This window comes from Homalodisca vitripennis, chromosome 2, assembly GCF_021130785.1.
Source record: "Homalodisca vitripennis isolate AUS2020 chromosome 2, UT_GWSS_2.1, whole genome shotgun sequence".
Classification (NCBI taxonomy): Eukaryota; Metazoa; Arthropoda; class Insecta; order Hemiptera; family Cicadellidae; genus Homalodisca; species Homalodisca vitripennis.
This window is the reverse complement of record NC_060208.1, coordinates 14496163-14520000: the sequence shown is the minus strand read 5'-3', so window position 1 is coordinate 14520000 and position 23838 is coordinate 14496163. Positions and strand designations below refer to the sequence as shown.

At 38.8% G+C, this 23838-nt stretch overlaps 1 protein-coding gene across 2 annotated transcripts in view; it reads right to left on the bottom strand.

Annotated features, from left to right (window-relative positions):
- LOC124353580 (sodium/hydrogen exchanger 3) overlaps positions 1–23838 on the bottom strand; it is a 173119-nt gene that overhangs the window by 42666 nt on the left and 106615 nt on the right. For both annotated transcript variants that reach the window (XM_046803482.1, XM_046803483.1), the window contains exons 2-6: positions 21153–21416; positions 17767–17963; positions 12572–12828; positions 6105–6322; positions 208–410 (exon numbers count right to left, since the gene is read on the bottom strand). In XM_046803482.1, the coding sequence (XP_046659438.1) occupies positions 208–410; positions 6105–6322; positions 12572–12828; positions 17767–17963; positions 21153–21416 (1139 nt within the window). The remainder of the gene's footprint in view (positions 1–207; positions 411–6104; positions 6323–12571; positions 12829–17766; positions 17964–21152; positions 21417–23838) is intronic.

Genomic DNA, 23838 nt, shown 5'->3' with positions numbered 1-23838 from the left:
GGCAGTTTGTTTTCAAGTTATCGTCTGGACAAACAATAAGCACCACGACTGACAGGTTTCGTTAAAGCTCAGCCAACAAACAATGAAGCACAATACTCGTACAAACAATACAGGGTACAATATTTACGAGCCTATTTAAAAACATTTATCCCTTCTTCTTTTAAATTCTATAGATATTGTATTATGTTTCGGATCAGAGTATCTCACCTGGAAGAAGACGGTGAAGTAGACAACCGCGATGGTGGTGGTAACGAACATCGGCTGCAACTTCACATACCGAGGGTTGATCAGCAGCACAAGAGCGAAGGCGACCGCACCCCGTAGACCACCATAGGACATCACGAACTTATCTACTTTGTTGAGCTTATAGAGACGGAACCGGTTCACCACAGCAGTCAGCAGCATTACACCTGTAGTAGAGACCATAGTTACATTAACAGGCGAAATGCAGTCGCACACGGAACCGGTTCACCACAGCAGTCACCAGCATTACACCTGTAGTAGAGACCATAGTTACATTAATAGGTCAAGTTGAATCGCACACGGACCCGGTTCACCACAGCAGTCAGCAGCATTACACCTGTAGCAGAGACCATAGTTACATTAATAGGTCAAGTTGAATCGCACACGGACCCGGTTCACCACAGCAGTCAGCAGCATTACACCTGTAGTAGAGACCATAGTTACATTAATAGGTCAAGTTGAATCGCACACGGACCCGGTTCACCACAGCAGTCAGCAGCATTACACCTGTAGTAGAGACCATAGTTACATTAACAGGCGAAGTTGAGTTGCACACGGAACTGGTTCACCACAGCAGTCAGCAGCATTACACCTGTAGTAGAGACCATAGTTACATTAATAGGTCAAGTTGAATCGCACACGGACCCGGTTCACCACAGCAGTCAGCAGCATTACACCTGTAGTAGAGACCATAGTTACATTAACAGGCGAAGTTGAGTTGCACACGGAACCCGGTTCACCACAGCAGTCAGCAGCATTACACCTGTAGTAGAGACCATAGTTACATTAATAGGTCAAGTTGAATCGCACACGGACCCGGTTCACCACAGTGCTCAGCAGCATTACACCTGTAGTAGAGACCATAGTTACATTAACAGGCGAAATGCAGTCGCACACGGAACCGGTTTACCACAGTGCTCAGCAGCATTACACCTGTACTAGAGACCATAGTTACATTAACAGGCGAAATGCAGTCGCACACGGAACCGGTTTACCACAGTGCTCAGCAGCATTACACCTGTACTAGAGACCATAGTTACATTAACAGGCGAAGTTGAGTTGCACACGGAACTGGTTCACCACAGCAGTCAGCAGCATTACACCTGTAGTAGAGACCATAGTTACATTAATAGGTCAAGTTGAATCGCACACGGACCCGGTTCACCACAGCAGTCAGCAGCATTACACCTGTAGTAGAGACCATAGTTACATTAACAGGCGAAGTTGAGTTGCACACGGACCCGGTTTTACCACAGTGCTCAGCAGCATTACACCTGTAGTAGAGACCATAGTTACATTAATAGGTCAAGTTGAATCGCACACGGACCCGGTTCACCACAGTGCTCAGCAGCATTACACCTGTAGTAGAGACCATAGTTACATTAACAGGCGAAATGCAGTCGCACACGGAACCGGTTTACCACAGTGCTCAGCAGCATTACACCTGTACTAGAGACCATAGTTACATTAACAGGCGAAGTTGAGTTGCACACGGAACTGGTTCACCACAGCAGTCAGCAGCATTACACCTGTAGTAGAGACCATAGTTACATTAATAGGTCAAGTTGAATCGCACACGGACCCGGTTCACCACAGCAGTCAGCAGCATTACACCTGTAGTAGAGACCATAGTTACATTAACAGGCGAAGTTGAGTTGCACACGGACCCGGTTCACCACAGCAGTCAGCAGCATTACACCTGTAGTAGAGACCATAGTTACATTAACAGGCGAAGTTGAGTTGCACACGGACCCGGTTCACCACAGCAGTCAGCAGCATTACACCTGTAGTAGAGACCATAGTTACATTAATAGGTCAAGTTGAATCGCACACGGACCCGGTTCACCACAGTGCTCAGCAGCATTACACCTGTAGTAGAGACCATAGTTACATTAACAGGCGAAATGCAGTCGCACACGGAACCGGTTTACCACAGTGCTCAGCAGCATTACACCTGTAGTAGAGACCATAGTTACATTAATAGGTCAAGTTGAATCGCACACGGACCCGGTTCACCACAGCAGTCAGCAGCATTACACCTGTAGTAGAGACCATAGTTACATTAACAGGCGAAGTTGAGTTGCACACGGACCCGGTTCACCACAGCAGTCAGCAGCATTACACCTGTAGTAGAGACCATAGTTACATTAAACAGGCGAAATGCAGTCGCACACGGAACCGGTTTACCACAGTGCTCAGCAGCATTACACCTGTAGTAGAGACCATAGTTACATTAATAGGTCAAGTTGAATCGCACACGGACCCGGTTCACCACAGCAGTCAGCAGCATTACACCTGTAGTAGAGACCATATAGTTACATTAACAGGCGAAGTTGAGTTGCACACGGACCCGGTTCACCACAGCAGTCAGCAGCATTACACCTGTAGTAGAGACCATAGTTACATTAACAGGCGAAATGCAGTCGCACACGGAACCGGTTTACCACAGTGCTCAGCAGCATTACACCTGTACTAGAGACCATAGTTTACATTAAACAGGCGAAAATGCAGTCGCACACGGAACCGGTTCACCACAGCAGTCAGCAGCATTACACCTGTAGTAGAGACCATAGTTACATTAATAGGTCAAGTTGAATCGCACACGGACCCGGTTCACCACAGCAGTCCAGCAGCATTACACCTGTAGTAGAGACCATAGTTACATTAATAGGTCAAGTTGAATCGCACACGGACCCGGTTCACCACAGCAGTCAGCAGCATTACACCTGTAGTAGAGACCATAGTTACATTAATAGGTCAAGTTGAATCGCACACGGACCCGGTTCACCACAGCAGTCAGCAGCATTACACCTGTAGTAGAGACCATAGTTACATTTAATAGGTCAAGTTGAATCGCACACGGACCAGGTTCACCACAGTGCTCAGCAGCATTACACCTGTAGTAGAGACCATAGTTACATTAAATAGGTCAAGTTGAATCGCACACGGACCCGGTTCACCACAGCAGTCAGCAGCATTACACCTGTAGTAGAGACCATAGTTACATTAACAGGCGAAGTTTGAGTTGCACACGGGACCGGTTCACCACAGCAGTCAGCAGCATTACACCTGTAGTAGAGACCATAGTTACATTAACAGGCGAAAATGCAGTCGCACACGGAACCGGTTTACCACAGTGCTCAGCAGCAATTACACCTGTACTAGAGACCATAGTTACATTAACAGGCGAAATGCAGTCGCACACGGGAACCGGTTCACCACAGCAGTCAGCAGCATTACACCTGTAGTAGAGACCATAGTTACATTAATAGGTCAAGTTGAATCGCACACGGACCCGGTTCACCACAGCAGTCAGCAGCATTACACCTGTAGTAGAGACCATAGTTACATTAATAGGTCAAGTTGAATCGCACACGGACCCGGTTCACCACAGCAGTCAGCAGCATTACACCTGTAGTAGAGACCATTAGTTTACATTAATAGGTCAAGTTGAATCGCACACGGACCAGGTTCACCACAGTGCTCAGCAGCATTACACCTGTAGTAGAGACCATAGTTACATTAATAGGTCAAGTTGAATCGCACACGGACCCGGTTTCACCACAGCAGTCAGCAGCATTACACCTGTAGTAGAGACCATAGTTACATTAACAGGCGAAGTTGAGTTGCACACGGACCCGGTTCACCACAGCAGTCAGCAGCATTACACCTGTAGTAGAGACCATAGTTACATTAATAGGTCAAGTTGAATCGCACACGGACCCGGTTCACCACAGCAGTCAGCAGCATTACACCTGTAGCAGAGACCATAGTTACATTAATAGGTCAAGTTGAATCGCACACGGACCCGGTTTCACCACAAGCAGTCAGCAGCATTAACACCTGTAGTAGAGGACCATAGTTACATTAATAGGTCAAGTTGAATCGCACACGGACCCGGTTCACCACAGCAGTCAGCAGCATTACACCTGTAGTAGAGACCATAGTTACATTAATAGGTCAAGTTGAATCGCACACGGACCCGGTTCACCACAGCAGTCAGCAGCATTACACCTGTAGTAGAGACCATAGTTACATTAATAGGTCAAGTTGAATCGCACACGGACTCGGTTCACCACAGTGCTCAGCAGCATTACACCTGTAGTAGGGACCATAGTTACATTAACAGGCGAAATGCAGTCGCACACGGAACCGGTTCACCACAGCAGTAGCAGCATTACACCTGTAGTAGAGACCATAGTTACATTAATAGGTCAAGTTGAATCGCACACGGACCCGGTTCACCACAGTGCTCAGCAGCATTACACCTGTAGTAGGGACCATAGTTACATTAACAGGCGAAATGCAGTCGCACACGGAACGGTTTACCACAGTGCCTCAGCAGCATTACACATGTACTAGAGACTATAGTTACATTTACAGGCGAAGTTGAGTTGCACACGGACCCGGTTCACCACAGTGCTCAGCAGCATTACACATGTACTAGAGACTATAGTTACATTTACAGGCGAAGTTGAGTTGCACACGGAACTGGTTCACCATCATAGGATACTAAGGTAAGGATAATAGGAATGCTAATTTTGTTGTATGTCACAGATGTAGTAGAGTGTTACCCCTTAAGGTAATAGACATATTTTTGTCTCAGCAGGTGTACCTCGTGAGGGATATAGAAGGCAATCCTTCTCCCTACCGAATTTCGTTTTATGTTACGTGAATTTTAGTTAGATCCTACTGAAAGCATTACAATACTAACATAATTTTAACACAATAAGACTATTCATACACTATAATTAACTCATTTGTTCTCTCGAGTATGAATATATAGTACTAAACCCAGATCACACGTCATACTCTTGAGTTTATTTGCAACTATAGTGGCGACCACAAGAATTCGTTATCTCTAATGACACCAATGTAAATTTAGGCTTTGTAGAATGACCAGAACGTGATAGAGAACCACGTGTTCCAGTCGTGCTGGTCACTGACTGTCGCCACTCCCAGGAACATGAAGATAATGGTCTCCGAAGATGAAGTCAACATCTTTATCACATATTTAACCGTAGAGTGGAACTTACCGATAGCTCTGTAGAATGAGCAGAACGTGATGGTGAGGACCACGAACCACGTGTTCCAGTCGTGCTGGTCACTGACTGTCGCCACTCCCAGGAACATGAAGATAATGGTCTCCGAAGATGAACTCAACATCTTTATCACATATTTAACCGTAGAGTGGAACTTACCGATAGCTCTGTAGAATGAGCAGAACGTGATGGTGAGGACCACGAACCACGTGTTCCAGTCGTGCTGGTCACTGACTGTCGCCACTCCCAGGAACATGAAGATAATGGTCTCCGAAGATGAAGTCAACATCTTTATCACATATTTAACCGTAGAGTGGAACTTACCGATAGCTCTGTAGAATGAGCAGAACGTGATGGTGAGGACCACGAACCACGTGTTCCAGTCGTGCTGGTCACTGACTGTCGCCACTCCCAGGAACATGAAGATAATGGTCTCCGAAGATGAAGTCAACATCTTTATCACATATTTAACCGTAGAGTGGAACTTACCGATAGCTCTGTAGAATGAGCAGAACGTGATGGTGAGGACCACGAACCACGTGTTCCAGTCGTGCTGGCCACTGACTGTCGCCACTCCCAGGAACATAAAGATAATGGTCTCCGAAGATTAAGTCAACATCTTTATCACATATTTAACCGTAGAGTGGAACTTACCGATAGCTCTGTAGAATGAGCAGAACGTGATAGTGAGGACCACGAACCACGTGTTCCAGTCGTGCTGGTCACTGACTGTCGCCACTCCCAGGAACATGAAGATAATGGTCTCCGAAGATGAAGTCAACATCTTTATCACATATTTAACCGTAGAGTGGAACTTACCGATAGCTCTGTAGAATGAGCAGAACGTGATGGTGAGGACCACGAACCACGTGTTCCAGTCGTGCTGGTCACTGACTGTCGCCACTCCCAGGAACATGAAGATAATGGTCTCCGAAGATGAACTCAACATCTTCATCGCGTACTTGACCGTAGTGTGTGACTTGTGTGAGATGTTCGCCTCCACGTAGTTCTTCATAGTGATTCCACAGAAGGTTATTCTGCAACGGAAATGGGTCATAATTGTACTGTTCATGTTACTGGCAATTTAGTAATAAACTAGTAATATTGATGTGTTAGGTAATACTACGAATATATTAACTATGACATAATAAAAAAACAACCATATTTTATAGTAATAATAAATACAAGGAAAGTTGGAACAGGAATAACGTGACCCAAATTACTTATTGCAATACCTCTGTTCTCAATTATATTGCTTTAATAGGCATTGGACGCTAAATATAGAGTCAAGTACACTTAAAATTGTTGTATACCTTCGTTGAAACTACTTACTTGAACAAAGTTATATCCCGAAATAGTTTGGTTTTCCATCCTTTTACAAGAAATATGCTTTCTGTCTGAAAAATCAATAACTTAAAATTGTGCAAGGTATATTAAATTTGTGGAACGTTGCAGTAGTGTTAATCATGGATATAAATGAATATGTTATGAAATAATTGTAACATTCCCAAATGCAGGAACAAAGACTCTCAAAAACGCGTTTTGGTTGTGATTTAGTACTCCCGATATATTTTGAATGGGTTAAGATTGTTGGATCCAACTGTCTTCTGACACATCCCGGCCTCCCGGCCTCTGGTAGATCGCTGCCTTTTGTGGTATCAGTTTCTCGTGACCTCTGATCTCTGGGGATTTTTAACTTCAGGAAGATTTACACTTCGGAGTTTAGCCAATCAAGGGTGCAACCAACCATTGGTATTTTTCAGCCTTAGAAGTCTCACGGCCAATATCCGGGTTTGATATTTGGGAGATGCCGCCTTCTGGAAGGTACCAGCCTGTGGTAACTGTCAACCTCCGGCTAATCCCGGTGCGGCATGTTCCTCTATCAGTTCCCGACCTATGATAGCTCCTGTTCTCTGGCAGCTCCAGGCATCTTGTATCTTCCGGAATGTAGCTTTGTGGACTCTGGAAGCTACCAGCCTCTGGAAGATTTCAGTGACTGGAAGCACCACCTCTGGAAGATTTCAGTGACTGGAAGCACCACCTCTGGTGCTCTTACGGCCTTTGGTGTCTCCAGACTTCTGGTTGCTCCCGGGCTCTGACAGATCCTGACCTCTGCCAGGTCTCGGTCCTTGGGAGTTCGTGGTATCTGAGTACTTTCATCTTCTGGTAGCTCCCGATTTCCGGCCTGTGACACATCTTTGTTACAGGGAACTTTCGGACTATAACAGATCACGGCCTCTATGATATCCTGTTCTCTGGCAGACTGACTAGGAGGTTTCGTCCTCTGTTATATGCCATCCTTCCTGCCTTCAGTAGCTTGTTAACTCAGGCAAGTTCCGCACAGCGTGCCCGAATGCTACCAAAAAACCCCAAAAATTTAACTGTTCTAATATTCATTTAATGTATCGTTTCATGGTAAGAATATTCAATAACACCAGATTACGACACACTCGTATAAATGTATTAATAGCTGTACATATCACCTTGACTTTTAACTGAAACTTAGTGCTTTTCCTGAACTGTTTTAGATAATAAATTCGTGTTTTGTATATATCACTTATATAGATATTCTATAAGATGTAATATACTAGTATATTTATTCTATACGCAAAATTTTGAAACGGAAATTGTGGGCATTAAAAATTGATACAGATGACTAAAATCAAAGGATTGGATTTAATCGAAGGATTTGGAAATAATACCATTATTTCTAAAAAGATTTCCAATAAAACATGATATTTTATAACTTCCCCCATTAGAAAAGCATGGAGATCTAAAATCATCTACTTTGTTTACATTAAGACATGTGCTTCTGCCACCTGGCTGTCATCTAAAGCCATGTGGTAGATATAAACCAACTAACTGTATAGTCCAGTAAAATAAGTATGCAACCTCGGAATGAAAGATAATAAGCTAAAATTTTGCATACGTCTTTATTTTGATGGTATAAAACTTACCTCAAAATTCTCATATAATCACGTGTACGCGTCTTAAGATATTTAAGGTCAAAGTTCACGAAAATAAGTTTTTTGCAAATATCTCGTTTCCCTTACGCTAAATGACTTTGAAGGTGGTTAGAGAAATTGTAGAACGGAAAATTTTTCTTCAACTTTTGTATGAAGTAATTTTATGTACGTTCAACCCTTTTTGAGATACAGCGCAAAGAGTAGGGGACCGCTTACCTGTATATACGATAATGTGAGGTCAGCCAGTAGAATACAATAAATAAATGAGTTATATTGTTAATTATTCACAAACTATTATTATTATTATGACTTAATACTATTATTATTGTTAGCATTATTATCATTATTATTACATTTTTATTGAACTTTGGCCTTAAATATCTAAAGACGCGTACACGTGATTATATGAGACTTTTGAGGTAAGTTTTATACCATCAAAATAAAGACATATGCAAAAATTTTAGCTTATTATCTTTCATTCCGAGGTTGCATACTTATTTTGCCTTATTTTACTGATTTAGTAAAATTACAGCTGTCTTTGTATTTTATTTCACATCGGAATGTGGTATGTAACTGTTTCTCGACCTCGGTAGGATACTTTTTAAGAATTGTGTGTAGTTTTGGTATTGCAGCTAAACAATATCAGTAATATTTAACTAACGACAATAAAACAGCTTTTGAGTAAACACCATGACTGTTGGAGTGTAAAGTATAATATGTAATTGTAAAAAAACAACTTTTTTCTTTTAATAGAATATAAAATCAGTGGTTTTACCTATGTAAATTACGACAAAAAATCAGGGGATTTTTCCTCTTTTTTGTATAGAAGGCAATTAATTTTCATTTTTGTTTCAGCGTAGACTATTTTTTTGTAATTATTTGTAAATATTTACTAAAAAAATAAATCATTATTGTTTTATAACATAAATCACATTAATTTTTCTATTTAACTTTTTAATGATGATGATCTTACTTTTTCCACGCAGGGCAAAGGAAGATCTACAAGACGTGAGAGAGGGAGAGTTTAGGAATTTAACGGACTGACGGAATGCAAACCTTAAACATTCTCAAACAAATTCATTCAATGGCTTAGAAACACTATTATCCTCTTTCAAAAGAGCACTGTAAAATGAAATAACCGTTGTTTCTTATAACCGGGTATTTGAAACTAAAAAATAAGACGTGCACATACTTGTGGCGCGTGTTAGAACAGCACACAAATAAACAGGTTAACCCTTGTTGTTACAAAAAACTAATAATAAAAACACCACTATCATAATAGACCTAAATATTGAAATAAAAGAAAAAATGTTGCACTTTTCGAATTTTAAAATAAATATAAACAAATACAACAGGCTTTTGTGTTAATTCCTATTACACAGAAAGAGATTTCAGGAAAGGAACTGCACTGTTTTAGAGGTCAAGTTCATCGATATATTACCACTAAGTAATGAGTTCCTATCATTGGCGAGGTATATTTTTCCTAGTTTGATCCCTCATTTGCAACTAATTGTTTGATATAATGGAATGAACACAAACAAACATTATTAAAACCAGAAATACTGACCAAGTTAATAAACCCACTGGTTCTGTAGGTTTTATGCAAATTCTACAAAATATCGACACATGTAATTGAGCACTAGAAGTAGAACCACGATTGAGAAATTCATTTGCTCGAAAATATTGAATTTTACTTGCAAATCAAAACAATCTTCAAATGCATTTGTATTTGTGTAAAAACTTTTCATCCAGATTTGTTCAGATTTAACCAGCAGCGATCTTGACCTTTCATTCACTTATAGAATAACCATGCCAAATTTATTAAGATGGGTTTAGATTTGCGGCCAAAATAATGATAATTAATAGGTACGTACACTTTGTTTATACACTTACATAACACAGTAGGTATATTAGATGTCTACCTAAACATTGTACATGCCTGAACATATTTCCTAAATTATAATAATCTACTAAAAATCTTATTTATTAATACCTTTTCTATTTCTGAGCATACATTCCAGACATAATGTGAAGAATAAGTAAAACTGAATATGAAGTACAGTTGAAACTAAAAGTGAAGTACAAGCCAGAGGTGAAACTGAATGTGATGTACAAGCATAAACTAAAAGTGTACAAGCCAGGGGTGATCTGAATGTTTAAGTATAAGCCATGATACTGAATGTTAATGTAAGCCATGATACTGAATGTTAAGTATAAGCCAAGGGTGATACTGAACGTGAATTGCCATGTGTGATACTGAATGTGAAGTATAAGCCAAGGGTGATACTGAATGTTAAGTATAAGCCAAGGGTGATACTGAATGTGAAGTTGTTTATACACTTACATAAGCCACAGTGATAAATTAAGTATAAGCCTAAACATTGTAATTATGCTGTAACATAAGTACATCCAAATTATAATGTGAAGTACAAGCCAGGGGTGATACTGATGTAAGTACAAGCCTTTTACTATGTGATACAGCCAGACATACTGTGAAGTGAATAAAGCCAGGTGTGATACTGAATGTTAATTATAAAGCCAATGGTGATACTGAATGTTAAGTATAGCCAAGGGTGATACTGAATGTTAAGTATAAGCCAGGGGTAATTACTGAATGTTAAGTATAAGCCAAGGGTGATACTGAATGTTAAGTATAATCATGATACTGAATGTGAAGTACAGCAGGGTGATACTGAAGCCAAGGTGATACTGAATGTAAGTAAAGCCAAGGGTGATACTGAATGTTAAGTATAAGCCAAGGGTGATACTGAATATTAAGTACAAGCCAGGAGTGATACTGAATGTGAAGTACAAGCCAGGAGTGATACTGAATGTGAAGTACAAGCCAGGAGTGATACTGGATGTGAAGTACAAGCCAGGAGTGATACTGAATGTGAAGTACAAGCCAGGAGTGATACTGGAATGTGAATTACAAATCAGGAGTGATACTGAATGTGAAGTACAAGCCAGGGATGATACTGAATGTGAAGTACAAGCCAGGAGTGATACTGAATGTGAAGTACAAGCCAGGAGTGATACTGGAATGTGAAGTACAAGCCAGAGGTGATACTGGATGTGAATTACAAGCCAGAGGTGATACTGGATGTGAATTACAAATCAGGGTGATACTGAATGTGAAGTACAAGCCAGGAGTGATACTGGATGTGAAGTACAAGCCAGGAGTGATACTGAATGTGAAGTACAAGCCAGGAGTGATACTGAATGTGAAGTACAAGCCAGGAGTGATACTGAATGTGAAGTACAAGCCAGGAGTGATACTGAATGTGAAGTACAAGCCAGGAGTGATACTGGATGTGAAGTACAAGCCAGGAGTGATACTGGATGTGAAGTACAAGCCAGGAGTGATACTGGATGTGAATTACAAATCAGGGTGATACTGAATGTGAAGTACAAGCCAGGGATGATACTGGATGTGAAGTACAAGCCAGGAGTGATACTGGATGTGAAGTACAAGCCAGAGGTGATACTGGATGTGAAGTACAAGCCAGAGGTGATACTGGATGTGAAGTACAAGCCAGAGGGTGATACTGAATGTGAAGTACAAGCCAGGAGTGATACTGGATGTGAAGTACAAGCCAGAGGTGATACTGGATGTGAAGTACAAGCCAGAGGTGATACTGGATGTGAAGTACAAGCCAGGAGTGATACTGGATGTGAAGTACAAGCCAGAGGTGATACTGGATGTGAAGTACAAGCCAGAGGTGATACTGGATGTGAATTACAAATCAGGGTGATACTGAATGTGAAGTACAAGCCAGGAGTGATACTGGATGTGAAGTACAAGCCAGAGGTGATACTGAATGTGAAGTACAAGCCAGAGGTGATACTGAATGTGAAGTACAAGCCAGGAGTGATACTGAATGTGAAGTACAAGCCAGAGGTGATACTGGATGTGAAGTACAAGCCAGAGGTGATACTGGATGTGAATTACAAGCCAGGAGTGATACTGGATGTGAAGTACAAGCCAGAGGTGATACTGGATGTGAATTACAAATCAGGGTGATACTGAATGTAGAGTACAAGCCAGGGATGATACTGGATGTGAAGTACAAGCCAGAGGTGATACTGGATGTGAAGTACAAGCCAGAGGTGATACTGGATGTGAAGTACAAGCCAGAGGTGATACTGAATGTGAAGTACAAGCCAGGAGTGATACTGGATGTGAATTACAAATCAGGGTGATACTGAATGTGAAGTACAAGCCAGGAGTGATACTGAATGTGAAGTACAAGCCAGGAGTGATACTGAATGTGAAGTACAAGCCAGGAGTGATACTGAATGTGAAGGGTTTATACTTACGCCAGGATCCCGGACATGTGAAATATCTCCGCGTTCAGGTAGGCGAGGTAGGCCATGACGAAGATGAAGATGGGCTCTATGACTCTGACCTGGTTGGTGAACCTGGTCACCAGACCGGTCAGGAACCCCCATATCACCCCTATCAGGGTTCCGCCGATGGCGACCACGAAGAACGAGGCGAACCCCGCCATAAAGTCCCGGTACTGGAGGTTGGACGGGCCGATTTCATTGTAGGCCTCAAACATGTGATATAAAACCTGCAACGTGGTGTGAAATAAGAATATTGTTTAGGTAAACACGCATAGTTTATATATATATACGCTCAGAAAAAGTAAACTCTAACAGTATTTTCATTTTAACTATTATAAGCATGGTTCTGCAACGTATATGAAAACATTTCTGTAAAGAAGTAAAAAACAAAAATTATAAACAAACAAATTTCATACCATTTTTTTTCAAATTTTTGAACTTTCTGCATTGAAATATGGAAGTATCATACATTATTACTGTACATAGAAAACAAAGAGCCTAAAGACAAACGCGAACAATTATGAACATATCATAGGTTCTCTCTTTAACGTAACCTCAATTTACATTATGTTTATATCAATTTAATGTAGCGACTATTATTTAAAAAAAAATTGTAATAATCTTTATAACCTGTGAAGGCGGATAAAAATTAATAGATCTTTTTATATTTAATAGCTGTTACTCGCAACTTCACACGCAATTTTCATAATCGAACTCCTTACACTACTGCTTAGTAAAGCACATATTATGCAAAAGTCGTACAATAATTTTCCTTCTGTATTTCAGTGTTCATGGTTACGAACATCAGATTTTAAGCTGGTTTATATAATGTTTTCCACGTTTGTAGCTATTTCTAGTTCAAATCAATCATATTTAAAATGTTATTTTTTTAGTTATTTTTTATTTATTTCCAAACGTATTATACAATATTTTACAATGTGTTAGTTGGAAATAAAAAGCTATCGTTTCCAGTAATGATAGCAACAATCTCACTTCTTAGACAGTTCATACCAGTCGCATCGCATTCCTTCACTTTCACTTATAACATGATCAAACTGTGACATGTGCTGACAACAAAAATTTTTTGTCCTAATTTACATTTTTACCAAAACCTATTTAACTATTCAATAAATAAAGAAAAAAACCATTTAAGCCATCACTCCTACTAAAAGCTATTCTACTCTTTGACAAATATGCAAAATAAAACTATTTTTTTGTTTAACAAACACTAATATCAAAAACTTTTATTTGACTATTCAATAAATAAAAAGCACTTTTACTAAAACTTATTTTACCAATCAATAAAATAAAACAAACAAATTTGTAAGCAATTACTCTCTCAATTACTTATTCTACCATTTAGCAAATGTGTAAAAACAAAAACTCATACCGTTTGTAGCTATTTCTAGTTTCAAATCAATCAATCATATTTAAAATGCCACAGCTGAGCCTACATTGCTGCCCCGCATGTCTACGAAACCTATTTAGGAAAAAATCCGTTTACTTCTACCCATTGTCATGTAATTCAAGTTAAGTTCATGCAACTTTCCAAAATAATCATTTTAAGTCTTATTGTTTTTGGACTGTAGTTAGGGAAGAAATAGATCGTTGAGGTATGTTAGTGTTCATTTATATTTCTTCCTTAGTGCTTGTTAAAATGCCATATCAAAATGTCAAGGAACTTCTCCAGTTTGAAGTACCGTATGTGAAAAATTTCAATCCTCCACGAGATCAGAACTAGGCAACACATTATGCGATTCATTTTTATATATAAATACATACATATACAGTTCATGTTGCAAAATTAGTAATACGAATTATTAAAATCACTTTTATTAACCGTCTTCATAATTAACTTAAGACACTACAATTTTAAGAGTATTAATTATTGAATGTTCCAGTATAATATAAGTTGTAATAATTTAACAGTTTTAACATTTACCTCTTTAGGTAAATTTTAGGTAAATAGGTAAATTTTAATTTTCACAATTAAAATTCAGCTCAATAATTAGTTTAATGCTCAGGAAGACTCCAAATTTGAAATTAAAAATTAATTTTACCTTAAAACACTTAGTTACAATACATATTTCCATTAAAAAGTGGTCTAATGCCCCCAACCGTTAGGTTGGGTTGGGTTGGTTTTACGTTAGGTTAGGTTACGTTACGTTATGTTATGTTAAGTTAGATTAGGTTATGTTATGTTATATTATGGTTGGTTAGGTTGGTTTAGTTGGGTTTGCATTATTGCCCTGATAGAAAAGCTACATAGATATGCACTTGTGTACATAACTCAGTCAAGAAGCAACTCCTTCTGGCTCTTGCAATGTACTTTCTGTCTAAAATATTTCCAGTGTCAAAGTTGAGTTTGTCTTGCTGTACTGATGGAGACAAGATACGTGCATACCAAGGACTAAGAAGTCTATTACGGCCTGGGGAGAAATCTAATCTACTTCCGTTATAAGGAGGAAATCCTTATTAAATTCATGCATTATTTCAAAATAATGAATAAGGTTTTTTGGTATAGAAAGAAGATTTATTGTTTTTCGGATTTTATTCTGAAACAGAATGGATAGTTGATGCACGTTGGCGTTCATTTCTCTGCTTTTTTATAAGCCGATATAAAAATACCACATCACAATGTCTAGGAAGCTAACCATATTTGGAGTTACTAATTCACAGCTTTGTCGCGTTGTGTAAGTCTTTACAAATGCATTAAATGTTTTTAATTTGTCACTAGCGCAATCTGGAGTAAAATTTAGATATTTATCTATTTATTTGCGATCGGCATCACACTACTGATCTAACCTACTTAATATTTTATAAAATTTAAATGTAAACATATGCTTCAGCCAATTTGTCAAACTTTTGCCGAAAGTGTCAACAGCGTTTTGGTGTCAGTTAAATTTAGATATAAAACACTATCAATTTTCTGGATTCAAATTCAGGTAATACATATTCCGGGTAACGTTTCCAATAGTTCTAATCATATAATACCTTCTTGGATTTCAATGAATGTTTAACAAAAAAATTTGCCGAATTGGTCTAGGTGTTCTCAAGATCAGCGCTTAGCAACAGGTTTTGCAATTTATTTATATTTTTTATTTATAAGATGAGGAATTTCGTAATTAATCACTTTAATGGTAAAACAATGCTGTAAAATAAAATGTACTAATAATTATTAATTGTATGATTCTTAGGATGTACAAACGTTATTAATTTATTAGCGCCTTATGATATCATTCTTAAAAAAAGAACTCTGTAATTTAATAAGGGCCTAGAGAAAAAGTGATCTGGAATGCTTATAACACATCCTAAACTTTTTGTACTAAGCAATTATTTGTATCTTGAACTATGATTGAGCTATTCATTGTATGTAAATCCTATAAAAATAAGCTATTAATATTTTAGTTATGCAAAGTCTACCCAATTCTTCGACAGAGCCAGGAGGACTATTTTTGAGTTTAAATATGTATGTTAAACTCTAATGTCTTCTCTTACCATTTATTGTTAGTTTACCCTAAGTTAAACAATATTCGCTATAGTAAATAAGTAAAGGAATTTATTTATCTAAAAAACAGCAGTTAGATATTTTTGTACTTTCAATGTATGTATGTAGAAATATGAAAAATGAAATAAAGTTATCAGTAAATAAATATATCTTGGTTGAAAGTCAGTGATCACATCCTAGCGAAGTTCCCGAAGCTATCCATTATGCATCCATCAGCACCTCGGTAAAAGCCATGTGATGTAGTCCATAAATTTCTGAGAAAGGACATTGCATCTCCAACTACCTTTTATTGCTTTAGTTACCGAGGGGGTGTATGGAGCTATACAAGTCGTTTCTACAATGATATAAATTATTATATAGGTGGTGTAAAATAGTAAATATATAAATAATCAAAAAGTGGAGATTTATAATAATCGCATGGTTATAAATAATTACGACATAAATAATATTGATATAAAAAGAATGATTATGTTATCAAAATCAGATTTGCAACCCTCAATTTAGTATCTAATTAGGAAAATCTGTTGTTTTGAATGTATTAATAGTAATTATGCTCATCTACAAGCGATGCGTCCTTCGTCATAATTGAATCTTGTAAAGATTTAAATTAACTGTCAATTAATAATGAACTGTCATGAATAAAACAGAAAATTCCACTGCCAACGTTACTAAACAACACTTTAACATCAAATTTCTGGTAAATCTTGAGAGGAAATTCTCAGGGAAAGTGTGTTACGTTGTGCTGGAAAACAGCAAGGGGCCATTATTTTGAGTTCGAGTTTCCAACGTATTCAGATCTCCTCATATCTATTTGTTCTGTAAGTATCACGGCCATAGACCACAATTTTATGACTTATTTTTACCGGCTCCCTGGCAGATGTGTGGTTGGTCTCACGTTTTCACCCAAGGATGCGAATTCGAATACTGGGAATGGAATTTTTACACGGAAACAAGTAATCATCTATCTGACCCTGGACCAGGCTGAGGAAGTGGTGGTGGCTGCAACCATCAAGCACAAAGGGCGGTGTGACCTTGCAGTCCTCAAGAGGCAGTCTCCGACGAGGTGGGTCTCCCTACGGGACTGTTGGTCTGGGCTGTCGGTAGAGCCCTACTCAATACCACCACGCCAGAGCGTCACACGTAAGGGTGTACCTGTACCTCTGGGGATATACCGGTGAGAGTTGGCTCTAGGTATCCAATCCCGGATATGTTGAGTAACGGATCCTATGGTCATATCCGGATATACTCCCGAGTATATATCTATAGAATGGTTCTTTGGTTCACTAAGATCCGGAGTTAAAGACCACAGAGGGAAGGGGTGGAGTCGGCATCCCCCGGGGAAACATCTAATAATTCTTGATCCTAGCTTTAAATAGGCAGAGACTAGATTAAACGCACACTTTCGGCAGAATTGTTTGTATCTACTGTTTTCATACATCGAGTTTTTAAAATAGTCTGCCAATGTCATTGTCATGAAAAATTAAGGAAGTGAAATGGCATTCTAAAACTGTGAAACAAAAGAAAATGTTTTTCACCCACTTTAGCAGCAAATCACTGACATTATCGATTCGAATACAGCATTGTAACTAAGCCTACGCTATGCATGATCGATATAATACTACTCGATGTCAAAGTAGTATCGAATGATGGTACTCACAACAGTGACAGCGTCGTTCAGCAAGGACTCGCCGAACACGACGATGTACAGAATCTCGTTGACGTGTATCTCCTCGAAGACTGCCAGAACGGCGACAGGGTCCACGGCGGAGATGAGGGCGGAAAACAACATCATTTCTAGGAGAGGGGTTTCACAGCCATAGATTCCAGTTTGTCCCACGAACCATAGAGACACACCTGTCGACATAAACCTTCCTCACAGTCATGAAACAGAGATATGTTGGAGCGAACTGAGACTTCTATTCAACTCTACATTCTAATAATCTAAACGACGTTTTGCTTTATAGAAATGTAAAGATTAAAATTTAGTGGGAACAGTCGATGTTAGTCAAAGGTCCCATGAGTGCATAACTTGAAATGGTAGATACAGACTGTGATACTTTGCAATTTAGGCGTACTTAGGGGAGAATGCTCTCTAAATCGTAGAGAAAAAACATAAAAGCTCCTACTCAACGGACTTCTTATAACGAATTTCTTATAAAAATAAATTATTCTCCATTTAACGCATTTTCAGTTTTAAAACCTCCAATACACACAAAACTATTGAAAAAGGATGATAAATTTACATTAACTACCATGTCAATCGAACACATTGCGTTATTTTCCATCCATCTACTCGTATTTACCACCCACTTTCAGTGCGATAACTTGATAGAAAGGGTCCTATAGACTTGTAACTCGTCTTTATTGTTATAATAAAGGTCCCTCTTGGTCCAAGGAAAAGCTATATTGATCTTGCGATAAACCGGTGAAAGGTATCAGGCTGTAAGATAACTGATAGAAAGGTCCTATAGACTTGTAACTCGTTATAAAGGTCTCTCTTGGTCCAAGGAAAAGCTATAGTGATCTTGCGATCAATGGTATATCAGGCTATAGATAACTCTTGATAGAAAGGTCCTATAGACTTGTAACTCGGTATAAATGTCCCTCTTGGTCCAAGGAAAAGCTATATTGATCTTGCGATCAAACTGGTGAAAGGTATCAGGCTATAAGATAACTCTTGATAGAAAGGTCCTATAGACTTGTAACTCGTTGTAAAGGTCCCTCTTTGGTCCAAGGAAAAGCTATATTGATCTTGCGATCAAACTGTGAAAGGTATCAGGCTATAAGATAACTCTTGATAGAAAGGTCCTATAGACTTGTAACTCGGTATAAAAGGTCCCTCTTGGTCCAAGGAAAAGCTATATTGATCTTGCGAATCAAACTGTGAAAGGTATCAGGCTATAAGATAACTCTTGATAGAAAGGTCCTATAGACTTGTAACTCGGTATAAAGGTCCCTCTTGGTCCAAGGAAAAGCTATATTGATCTTGGGATCAAACTGTGAAAGGTATCAGGCTATAAGATAACTCTTGATAGAAAGGTCCTATAGACTTTGTAACTCGGTAAAAAGGTCCCTCTTGGTCCAAGGAAAAGCTATATTGATCTTGCGATCAAACTGGTGAAAGGTATCAGGCTATAAGATAACTCTTGATAGAAAGGTCCTATAGACTTGTAACTCGTTATAAAGGTCCCTCTTGGTCCAAGGAAAAGCTATATTGATCTTGCGATCAAAGTGTGAAAGGTATCAGGCTGTAAGATAACTCTTGATAGAAAGGTCCTATAGACTTGTAACTCGGTATAAAGGTCCCTCTTGGTCCAAGGAAAAGCTATATTGATCTTGCGATCAAACTGTGAAAGGTATCAGGCTATAAGATAACTCTTGATAGAAAGGTCCTATAGACTTGTAACTCGGTATAAAGGTCCCTCTTGGTCCAAGGAAAACCTATATTGATCTTGCGATCAAAGTGTGAAAGGTATCAGGCTATAAGATAACTCTTGATAGAAAGGTCCTATAGACTTGTAACTCGGTTATAAAGGTCCCTCTTGGTCCAAGGAAAACCTATATTGATCTTGCGATCAAACTGTGAAAGGTATCAGGCTATAAGATAACTCTTGATAGAAAGGTCCTATAGACTTGTAACTCGGTATAAAGGTCCCTCTTGGTCCAAGGAAAACCTATATTGATCTTGCGATCAAACTGTGAAAGGTATCAGGCTGTAAGATAACTCTTGATAGAAAGGTCCTATAGACTTGTAACTCGTTATAAAGGTCCCTCTTGGTCCAAGGAAAAGCTATATTGATCTTGCGATCAAACTGTGAAAGGTATCAGGCTATAAGATAACTCTTGATAGAAAGGTCCTATAGACTTGTAACTCGTTATAAAGGTCCCTCTTGGTCCAAGGAAAAGCTATATTGATCTTGCGATCAAACGGTGAAAGGTATCAGGCTGTAAGATAACTCTTGATAGAAAGGTCCTATAGACTTGTAACTCGTTATAAAGGTCCCTCTTGGTCCAAGGAAAAGCTATATTGATCTTGCGATCAAACTGTGAAAGGTATCAGGCTGTAAGATAACTCTTGGATAGAAAGGTCCTATAGACTTGTAACTCGTTATAAAGGTCCCTCTTGGTCCAAGGAAAAGCTATATTGATCTTGCGATCAAACTGTGAAAGGTATCAGGCTATAAGATAACTCTTGATAGAAAGGTCCTATAGACTTGTAACTCGTTATAAAGGTCCCTCTTGGTCCAAGGAAAACCTATATTGATCTTGCGATCAAATGTGAAAGGTATCAGGCTGTAAGATAACTCTTGATAGAAAGGTCCTATAGACTTGTAACTCGGTAAAAAGGTCCGTCTTGGTTGAAGGAAGAGCTCTATTGATTTTCGGGTCAGAAGAGACAATTTTGGGGTTAGTCTGTGAGATAATTTTAACATGTTTTGCAATAGACTGATTTAGATTTTAAAACATCACATATAAAATTGTTGGATATAATTTGCATTAGTAACAGCATAACAGTAATACCTGGTGTCCAGTAAGTTGTCCAATATAATGACAACTTTCATATAATAAGTAGCTAACTATTAACCACACCATTCATTATCAAGCGATAATTAGATCTACTAGTGATAAACAATAATACAAATATTACAGTAATAATAATTTTCGAATAATCAATATAATATTTCAGTACATACAAATATTTAAAATTAGTTCAGTGTCTTTAATTGAGTGAAGCGGTCCAAAGCGATTGAGTCAGTCAATTAGAGGTGACCTGTTTTTATTTTTTTTACACACAAAGTACGCGCTTCGCAGTTAAAGCTCTTTCATCTTGAAATGTAAATCGGCTACAATCCAGTATCTTGTTAATTATTTTTCTTTCGGTGTTTTTGTAGCTCCACCTTTAACATTAGGCTGATGTTCAACATAAGAATAACACTTTACTAATTACGATACTGGATTTTGTTATATTCTCAATTCATGTACTACTTCACTCTAACTACCAATGTAACTAATAATGTATATGGAAAGTATCCTCCTACTCACCTATAGTTAAAGTGTTAAAAACAGTGCCGACCACAGCGAACACGAGGATGGTGCCGATGTGGTCGAAGAAGAGCCGGTTAGGCATGAAATAGCCGGCGTCCAGGATGATGGGCGGCAGCATGTAGAGGAAGAAAGTGTCCGGCGTCAAGGGAGAAATGTGGACACTGGAGGCGAGGTACAGAAGAATGCCGATCACCACACCTACCACGATCAGCAGGCAGGACTCGGGGAATATTTGGTTTAGGCCGGGCGCCATGTGGAAACCTGCAAGCAGACATGTATATATGAACTATGAGGAAGCAGCAATAAAATGAAGAAAAGTATGAACAGGCTGTAACTCAGTAGGGATCACTTCTGGCTGGTTTATACCTTCCAGTTGACCCTACCACCTTGGATGTCCAGGAGCAGCACATCACTAACCGCAAAATAATGTCGAGATTCTGGAGTGCAAGGCTAGATCGATAGGTCTAGTCTACTGCGGGAGATGACTGTTGGAGTTGGTGGGGTTCGTTCTTAAGTATCAGAGGTTCTTGCTAGCCTCAACAAAGGTGTGCTACCCCCTGCCAGCTCTGGATACTGGAGAGGCTTGGGTTTAGAGCTGGACTCCCCTTCTTTCGAGGGGACATGACTTTGAGATTAGTGCCCTATATTATTCCTCATGGATCCCGATAGGAGGCGGCCCCTACCCCTTAACCTTACCCATCCTGAATATCCTGTCACTCCGGATGCAGCGTTAAGGTTCTTACAGGACTAAGTGCAATTTATAAGCTTCTTGTCCTAAGAGAAACAAAAAAAATATTGACGGTCTATAGTTCTAATCGTTCTGCTCTAATTGTCCAATATAAAATAGTTTCTACAAGAAGGGAAAGTAATTCCAAGGTGCGTAATCCAATGTCACCTTAAAATTGTCACATAACGTGTACAATATATCTAAAATTTGAATTGTGAGTTTAGCTCCAGTACACCTTCTTTTTTATTTACGAAGAAGAACTCTGAAAGAAAGTCTGAGACAGCGTCAGATACCGGACGCTGCAATAAAAAGGAAGGTGAACTGGCGCTAACCTCAACATTCAAATTGAATTAACCCTTCCTACCATAGATACGTTTTATCTAAAGTGACCAACCATCTAATATGTACTGGCTAAATATGGTACAAATGCCTTTATGCCTTACCTTACATAGTAGGCATAAAGAGGTAGATAATATATTGCACACTTCACTGCAGCTGACTCGCTGTGCGTGTCATTACATGTTATACAAATAAAATAGAAATACATATTGTTTACGGAATAATTACATGACTATGTTATTTGGTGGTATTTAAGAAACAGTTGGTAATAATATCTATCGCTTAAGGGCATTCTGCTTCGTAATCTACCCAATAAGAAACGCAGAGAAGGTGTTAACCCTTGAAATGGAGTTTTGAGACAACTTTAATAAAAAAAAAAACTCTCTGCATATAAGACATGAAAATGGTATAAAAATAAAAAGTTTTAGTGCAGGGGGCAAAAATGTCCCAACAATTAAAAATAAACAGGGTTTTCAAGTGTCGATTTATTAACGAAACACATGGTTTTATAGGAGTTAGAAGTAATAACTCAAACACTTAAAACATATTTTGCATGTATTACCGCATACACGATCCTGACTACACCTGCATGCTGCGTAGTGATGTCAAAACAGCCTACATCCAAACATCCACACCTATTTTTTGTAATAGGTAATCATTTTAACACTTAAATAACCATTTTGGTACGAAATCATCACTACTTCCTCACATCTCTCATGTAGAGAGAAAGTAAGTTGACTTACACAACATATAATTAAAAATGCACAATTCTCTACGTTTGGGTTTTTTTCTAGTGATGAACATAAACGTTATAAACATCTTTAGTGGCATGGAGGCAGACGTAAAGACGGAGTTACAAAAACAATGTTAATGACTCAAACACAGAAATAATCATTAACCAACAAACTGTACACAGTTAGAAGATTTGTAAAGAAATTAAACTACAAATACCAGTGGCAGGGATGTGTAGGGGTACGCTCCCCCCATCCGTCTAGGAACAACAATAGATCCTTCTCCTATTCTAGGGTATACTTGAAATTTCAGTTCCTGTACGGCATTCAATGAAATTGGAAATTTCATACCAAATTTGTTCTAAACACGAATAAAAACAAAGATTTCCATTAGCTACATCTAAAACCCTCTTGAAACGGGACGCGCAATATTTTTTCCAACACTAATGTATGGAATTTGTTTTCAGAACTCCTTTTCCACTATAACATATCAATAATTACACCATAGGAATCTGCAGGGGCGAGTTCGATGTTACCCATTCTCTGTTCTGTCATGGGCGTATATATTCACCCAATTGTAGTAAACAGTTGTGTCCAGCATTTTCAATCTAAAAACAAATTCTTCAAAACCCAATGCTCTTAATTTTTCTTTGCGCTCTACAGACTGCGAATATGGTATTGGATGAGGCCATATTAGAAAAGGTCTGTTCCTCGAAATTCCTTGAAATGTACCTTGATCAAGGTTTGACATACGAGTAGAATGTTCATATCGATTACGTTTGCTCCAAATTAGCCACAGGCATTTATGTTTTGAGATCTATTGCTGAATCCTGCCCCGGTCACGTTATGATGATCTTAATCTCTCCAAATCTCACCTACGGACTAG